Here is an 8,172-nt window from a genome sequence, read left to right as displayed (position 1 = left end):
ATATAATTTACTAGAATATGATAGTTTTAGATAAGATATATTATTAGCTAAAATAGGTTATTATGCTTTTTTCATTAAATAAAAATTTAAAATTTGAGAAAAAAACAAACCAAAACATTAAAGTTAGTTATTCTAAACCCTCAACTTTGAAAATATATTATAAGTATTGTTTAATAAGATGAAGAGTAGGTCTTTTATGAGACGGTCTCACAAATCATTATCTGTGAGACGATTCAACCATATCGATATTCACAATAAAAAGCAATACTATTAGCATAAAAAGTAATATTTTTTCATGGATAACCCAAATAAGAGACGTCTCACGAAATTGATCCGTGAGATCGTCTCACAAGAGTTTTTGTGTAAGATGAAATATTGTAGTTAAATTAACTTAAAACTCTTATGTCATCCTATCTGATAGAAATCTCAAATATATGGAAGNAAAAAGCTTTGCGTATTACAGTCAAAACTCAAGTTACGCCTGAGATTATAAAAAGTTGTCATACTCATCATGTAAAATGTCAAGTTTTCTATTATCATCCTATAACTTGTTAAAATGAGTCTCATGGAACTTTGTTTTTTGTTAGGTTTTTGTCTTATGTCGTCAAAGTGATGGTGTAACACCGAAAAATAATGACGTGATATCAGAAAATACTAATGTGATACTGAAAAACTAGTGAGTTTGTCAAATGACACGTCACACTAAGATAAAATAAAATTAAAACTAACAAAAGACATTCATAATCAAACTCAAGTACTCAATCTTGACAAGTTAAAAGGACAAACAAAAAGGAAAAATAACTTTTGGTTTAGTGGCTTGTTCCTTCTCTATTTTTGATCCATCAACTTTTCAATTTCTGATTTTAGTACAATAACTTCTGAATTTTAGTTATTTTGGTCAATCGAACGCCATAATATTCATTTTTTTTGTCGGAAAACCCCGATTAGACGGTGGTTAAAGCTAGTGTTGTCGAAAATTTGCGAATTTATTGACTTTGGAGAGAAATCAATTCATTTGAAAACAACTTAACATAAAAAAATTCAAATAAATAATACAAGCTTTGCAAGTTTTATGTATTCCATCATAACCATTCGATGATTGTAACATCAAAATGTGTTTTAGCCATCACGTTTTTTAGAAAAAATTGAATATTTCGGTGGTAGAAGCATCATAATTCAGAATATCCTAAATTCAGAAATTATTGTACTAAGACCTAAAATTAAAAAGTCAGTGGACTAAACCAAAAAATTTCAAAATTTTTACAACAAAAAAATGTGGCAACTAACATAACTAAAATCATAGATATTAAAATGGATCAATTATGTTGGGTTGACACAACCCGACGCTCAAAAAATTCGGGTTGGGTACAGTTGGGGCAAGATGGGTTAGCCTTTTAAGGTCATGTGTACATAGGTTCAAAACAGAAGGCCAGACCTATAAAATGAGTGCAGAGTGCTGGTAGCCTTGGCCCAATTCTTGCTAATGGTGAATGCCCCAATTCAACGAGCAGAAGCTGAACTGAATACATATAATACAGTTACATTTTTGTGTAATAATCCCGAACATTTCGTTGCTTTATTAACATACATACTTCTTGTAGTTTACACTAGTTTGTCTTACGGTAACGTTGCATCAAATGGTCCTTAATTATTCATTCTCACACTTAGGATAAAAAAAAAAAAGAAGTAATGGATCTATATATAAGAATAAATGTAGACGTGAACGTGAAATAATATCTTAAACAGTTAAGAGTAAGTTGAACTCAACCCTATTATGAAGTGACAATAATGAGCGGACCGATTTGTCACGAATTACATTTATGCATTTGATTCAACTTGCTGCCTACAAATCACATGTATGGATAAAGTTGTTCACTTAATTTATTGTGTTCATAAGCCACTTAATTCTCTTGATTCGAACCATCTCCAAACTCGAACAACCCTTAGTTTATTTTTCTCACCACGAGACACTAACCTTATCCAAATGTTGGATCCCCACTCCTCGATACGTCGTATTATTACTATAAACTCGATGATTCTTCAACACACAAAAATTCTGCACCTTCTCAACTGGTCTTTACGGTTCACTTAGCTCGAACAACGCTTAGCTTCATGTACAGTTTTAAGAAATTGAAATCCATCCAACAAGAAGCGAATAAATTTTTTGATATGAAACTCACATGCATGGATAAAGGAAATTTTGGACTTAATTCTAAAGTTATGGCTTGACCCCTCCTCATGTTGGCTTTGGAGAAGTGGCATCCAACTTTAGATACTAGGTGCAACACGGTTTAGGTACAATATATCAACCAATATAATATATATAGGGACAATTTCGAAACCATAGATTGCATTTAATTAAAAAAAACCGTTTTCGAAATCATCTCTAAGTTTTCAAAAAGGATGATCATCAAAAGTATGTTTATTAGCTGAATAATCTTGATCATATGCTATCTATAGTCCAAAACCTAAGTTAATGTTTACGAGAGCTTATTTTAAGTGTTTTACAGCTTCTACGTTCAATTTCTAAATGTCTCATCTGCTGAAAGTTTGGAAATACTTGAAATTTTTTTTGCAAACATTTCTCTATTTCAGTCAAACTTTCGATGCCGATACAAGGATTTTGTAGTTTAAATTTCTTAGGCATTCTTGAGGGTAACCATTTTATACGTCTATCCAAATTTGAATGGCCAAAAAGTTATCATATAGTTGTAAATTTCTTAATCAGTATACTCTTAGGATATCTTGTAATAGAACTTCTCTGCTAGCCTTAGTTAACAAAAGAAAAAATATGGATGCAAACAAATCATAAAGTGTATTCAATGTTTTTGTATAAAGTAATAATCAAGCATAACAATATATAATAAACCAATAATTTCTACCATGTTTTAATAGGGTTCACAAAGCTCTCAACATAGGTCGTAGCCGTAACATGTCTACCCTCTAAATATTGAAGATGGTCCCAATTTTTTAAAAATACGAATGACATAAATCTGTTATGTGTCTTGGTCGTAATAACCCCTTCTTCCGTGACTAATAAAGGCTTCCTCATGAACATGGATTCATCCCAGCAATACATTTTGCTCCAAGATTTCTCCACACCATACTCCTTCATCACCCAAACATCGATCTGAAAACCACATCGGAAACACGCACACAAACGCTCCCCCAAAACTTGCAGAAAGGCCCAACTTTGCAACGGAAGTGCCACAGTCCAAATTAATTCTCCCGTTGCCAAGCTTTGCGCCACCACGGCCCAAACTTTGGCACCATTATCGTCGTAAGCAACTATCCAATGAATTGCCCCATTCAGAAACACACCTGATCCACCAAACGACATCCTACCATGAGACCAATCCGACGACTTCCACGAATCGTTTCTCAAGCTATAAGTTCTGGAATAGGGTGTGGAATTTAGCTTTTGAACAATGTGCACGACTTTATAATCATCTGAAGATGCATCGTAACCGAACCCGTGGGGTTCCCGATAGCTGACTCGCGGAAAAGGTAGTTGCCTATACTTTCTTATCGCTGGATTCCACACAAAGATATGACCTGTGAATGGATAAACTAAACAGACCAACCCGTTACAAGAACCCACCATCTGAATCTTATCATGTCGGTAATCCTTAGTGAAATCACACAGCTCATAATCTACATGAGGAAGTTCATAAAAGATACCGTTAAGTGGGCAAGTATAAAGTGCAGTGGCAGTGCCGAAGACGAGTCTTCGGCGGCGAGTAGTCGAAACTTCGAGATAGTTGGTCTCGAATTCGGGGCTGGAGATGAGGAAAAGCCAAGATTTCGAAACACATCTGAACCTGAAAAGAGACTTCACGGGGAGCCTGGATAAGATTTCGGTGATCAGGTCCTGTGGAAGATTTGCGAAAGGATTTGATTCTTGGGTTCCCATTGTTTTTCAAGAAAAGAGAACACCGAATTGTGAATTGCGTAAAAATTCACAAAGTGAATATATTGTTTAAATAAGATTGAAGTATTGTAGTTGAACTCAACTAAAACTCTTCCTATGTCATCGTATGTAGTAGAAATTTAAGATGTATACGTGGAAAATATCTGGTGAATATATCTCCCAAGATTTCTTTGGTTGTATTTCCCAATATTTAAGAGAAGAAAATCATGCCATCAAATCTCATTATACTAAATTTTCATATATACCAAAAAACCGATCTAAATATTACACTATTATTCTTATGACAATACCTTCAAACATTTAAGAAAATATATAAGGATAATATTGAAGAGTACAATACTAAGATAAGATATTTTCTAAAAAAATAGGGGTGAAACTACTTCTTTGAAAGTCGGCTTCAAACAACTTATTTTTTTGACAGTTTATAAGCTCTTTGAAAAAAAAATTGTCAAACAAATTTAAAGAGACAGCTTATCAAATATTTTTAAGAGTTTATACCAAACATATTTAACATCTTTTAAACAGTGGAACATAAACACTATCAAGAATTTAGTCTTATCTTTAATTTGAGAAGTAACAAAAATCGACATTATCGTGCGAGAATTCGCAAATTTTGATCAAGGGATTTCAAATATAAGAGTTGTATGCAAACAATTCATCAGGTTTCAAGAAAGACATCTGATCAGCAAACAGAAAAAATGTTGGTTATTGCAAAACTTATACATTTCAATCATCAAGCACCAGAAGAAAACAAAACGCTAACATCACTCATTCTTTACTTGGAGGGCTGCCCACTTTCTTGCTAAGTTGATGAAATTTGTTCACCATATTAGGTGTTCCATACAAATATATGTATTCGAGAGCACACCTTTGGCCATCACTTTCATACAACTCCCTACTTTCCATTTTTTCCATCAAATCTTTCAACTTGGTTTCAAGACTCCTAGGAAATCCATAACCTTTTTGCCAAGATGAAGAAGAAGTAAGAATCAAACTTCGATCCTGCAGAAGAGTACGCGCGCCTGTTAAATCACTTGTTTCTGCCATTTGTAGAGCCTCTGTGACGCTTTCTGCTGCCAGGAGATTGTTCTTTTCCATATCAACATCCTCATGTACTGTCATCTCACATGGGGATAGAGATTTCGGTCTCCTTATGGTGACTGGGCGAACATCAATTTGTACCATCTGTTTTGACACGAATTCTGTGTAAGAATACGTAATATGCAAAAGGTGCATAGTGTTGGAATCATTTTCGTCGTCTTCAATACTCCCAAATACAGGGATGCTTAAGTTGACGAGAATATCTATGTCATCATCAGCACAAATATTCCCGACATTTATTGAACCTCGTGATCCTTGATTAGAGATTTTACTTGCATATATTTTTGAAGATATTGATCTAATTCGAACACCATGTGATGCAGAACTCACCCTTAAATGAAGCTCCTGACCTATAACAGTTGATAAACTCTCGATACAGCTTAGAAAAGCTCCTTCCACACATTCATCAGATTCGATATAGGAAAAACCACCTCCTGATACAACAGAGATGGCATGCATTGAGAAAGGGTCATGATCTGTACCGAAGCAGAGTGAATAAACTGGATATGTTTGTAGCTGGTCATGATCTTCTATTCCTCGGATTTCAGGATTGAGAGAACCAGGCAATAGATGCAAATATTGTGGATGATGCCCTGTACATGGAAAATGTGTGCCACTGTAACAAGTGTCCCTACCATCTGAAAATAACACGATGCCAGAAACTGAATCCTGGTGCCTCCTTTCATCAAGAACCTGAACTCCCTTCTTTAAAGCCTCCACAATATTGGTGGAGCCCCTTGCGGAAAGTGAATTCACACACCATTTAGCATTTTTGCGCCCCTCCTCAGTCATTCTGCACAAGGGTAAAATTCTCCGAGCATGAGTTGAAAATGAGACTATCGAAAGTCGATGAGAAGGACCCAAATTATCGATAAAAAAGACAACAGCACTTTTCAGGAGTGCCAATTTCGACCCATGCATGCTGCCACTGATATCTAGCACAGTAACAAGATCGATAGGACCACGATGAAACTGAGGGGACTCTGTTAACGGTGGCGGTCCAGTTATTGTAATAAGAACATCATATTCAGAAACAGATTCCGAAGAAGCTACAGCGACCCGCTCTGGAATGGCATTGACTCTGACAATCTGCAGGTCAGCAGGTGGAGCAGAAGACATAGAATCCTCAGTGACCATAGGGAGCGATTCATCATCAGAAAATCGAATTGGTTCTGGCTCATACATAACATGAGAGTGAACTGGGACCTGGGATTCAGAAACTTGATTGAACGGATTTGGGCTGGAATTGCTATCGGTAATGGTGTTAGAGTTTGGAACATCATTCCATTCAGCTGGACAAACAGGACAAAGGTAATTGTCATATGTAACACCACTGTTGCCTACGCAGCTAGAATGGAAGGAGTGAGCACACTCAAGAGTAACGACGGCCTGACCTTTCCCCCTTTCCATAGGCCCCAAACAAATGGCACATTTTTTCTGTAATGAAATTAAAATTGCAAGTATGTGAATATATGAAACTTTAACTTCTGCTTAACAGTTGATTTCAGAAGGTGAACTACATATTACAAGAATTTTTGCAGATCACTAGGCTAGTCAAAATTGAATGTTAACCACCCCTCATAATGCACCAGACAATCTCCAACAAAAATATGTTGCAGAAAACATATAGCAGATTTCACTGTGTACAACAAAGAACACTACTAAATAAACGATGAAAGAGACCTACTCTCAAATTGTGTTTAACCAGGAAAAATTTTCATAAAAATTGAAGCCAACCAAGTCAATCGCCATAATGCATTTGTGAGATTATCCAACCATGATGAAAATTTTGAAAATCTTTTAAAAAAACATTAGCATGGCTTCAAGATTTAACGAACACCAAGAAACAAGAAACCACTAAATCAATAGTGCCAACCATTATAATCCACCCAGTTGAGCATAACAAATAACCCAACTGAATCATAATGACTAGAATTTTTCATACAAGATAGAGCCCATTAAACGCAAAACCAGAAGAAAAAGAAAGAAACAAAGAAACTCAATCGATAATTCAGAAAAGTGTACATTATCACCCATGGAATTCTTGCCGGTGGCTTATTTCTGGTGTGTGCGCGCAATTCTTTCCTTGAGCTTATTTCTGGGTTTTTGCCGCTTCAGTGGAGTACTTGGCGTTGCTTATTCTGGTGATTGCATGGGTTTCTGCTTCAGTGGAGTGACGCCGAGAAAACAGAGGGCGAAGAGTGTCTATATGTATTTGGCTTTCTTTAGCGGTAAAAATGAGATAATCTTGTCAGTTGCAACTTACATCCCTATAAATAAAAGTTTTTAAAAAATAAAAAACTTTGTGCAAAATTAATTATATTTAGATCCATATTTTTTTTTTAAAATCCTTACAATTTGAGTATTTTATTATCAAAACGGCATTAAAATAAATATTTACAGTATTTAAGTCTAATATCTCATCTTTTTACAAATATTTNTAACACTCCACTCCTCCCATGTCATCGTATGTAGTAGCTAGTATAAATTTTAGACGTATATATTGAAAATTATTGGTCATTGTTGATTTTGGAAATTTATTATATGCATAAAAATTAAATTTAAAAATTTAGAAAAAAATAAATTCGATGTTTAATCTTTCCAAATAAATTTCTAATTTTTTTAACAAGCTGATAGAGAAATTTTGTAATTTTAATTTAGTTTCTTAAACATATTTGGGAATAACAATTGTTCTTATTTATACTCACTTGATGTACCATAAACTTGAAATCCTTATACTATTATTAAACTTTGGTGTAATGTTCTATCGTTATACTCACAATTATTTTAAAATATAGATAAAATATAATTTACTAGAATATGATAGTTTTAGATAAGATATATTATTTACTAAAACAGGTTTTTAAGATTTTTTTCATTAAATAAAAATTGAATGATTTTGGAATTTGAGCAAAAAAAAATCCAAAACATTAAAGTTTTTTATTCTAAGCCGTACTTTAAGCCCTCAACTTTGAAAATATATTATAAATATATTATTTAATAGCATGAAATATTGTAGTTAAGTTAACCTAAAACTCTTATGTCATCCTATCTGACAGAATCTCAACTCCATCCTATAAAATGTCAAGTTTTCTATTTTCGTCCTTTAACTTGTTAAAATCAGTCTTTATCGAATTTTG

General features: G+C 34.1%; 2 protein-coding genes across 2 annotated transcripts; both read right to left on the bottom strand.

Moving 5' to 3' along the window:
* Positions 1-2,878: 2,878 nt before the first annotated feature.
* LOC140968194 (F-box/kelch-repeat protein At3g23880-like) lies at positions 2,879-4,104 on the bottom strand. Its single transcript, XM_073429077.1, has one exon. The coding sequence runs from the start codon at positions 3,911-3,913 to the stop codon at positions 2,879-2,881; it is 1,035 nt and encodes a 344-aa protein (XP_073285178.1). The 5' UTR covers positions 3,914-4,104.
* Positions 4,105-4,600: 496 nt separating this feature from the next.
* Positions 4,601-6,888, bottom strand: LOC140968193 (E3 ubiquitin-protein ligase WAV3-like). Its single transcript, XM_073429076.1, has 2 exons — positions 4,891-6,888; positions 4,601-4,851 (listed from the first exon to the last, which is right to left on the bottom strand). The coding sequence occupies exons 1-2, from the start codon at positions 6,440-6,442 to the stop codon at positions 4,700-4,702; spliced, it is 1,704 nt and encodes a 567-aa protein (XP_073285177.1). The 5' UTR covers positions 6,443-6,888; the 3' UTR covers positions 4,601-4,699.
* Between the last annotated feature and the right edge of the window lie 1,284 nt (positions 6,889-8,172).

The sequence above is a fragment of the Primulina huaijiensis genome, unplaced genomic scaffold (assembly GCF_012295235.1).
Source record: "Primulina huaijiensis isolate GDHJ02 unplaced genomic scaffold, ASM1229523v2 scaffold32877, whole genome shotgun sequence".
NCBI classification, from domain to species: Eukaryota; Viridiplantae; Streptophyta; class Magnoliopsida; order Lamiales; family Gesneriaceae; genus Primulina; species Primulina huaijiensis.
Note: the sequence above shows the minus strand (reverse complement) of the source record. Positions and strands in the feature narration are given on the sequence as shown.

Excerpts from the sequence above, each read along its gene's own strand:
- LOC140968194 (XM_073429077.1), bottom strand. The coding sequence starts at position 3,913 with ATGGGAACCCAAGAATCAAATCCTTTCGCAAATCTTCCACAGGACCTG.
- LOC140968193 (XM_073429076.1), bottom strand. The coding sequence starts at position 6,442 with ATGGAAAGGGGGAAAGGTCAGGCCGTCGTTACTCTTGAGTGTGCTCAC. Across the intron at positions 4,852-4,890 it reads TTCTTCATCTTGGCAAAAAG|ATTTGATGGAAAAAATGGAA; the intron begins GTTATGGATTTC and ends CCAAGTTGAAAG.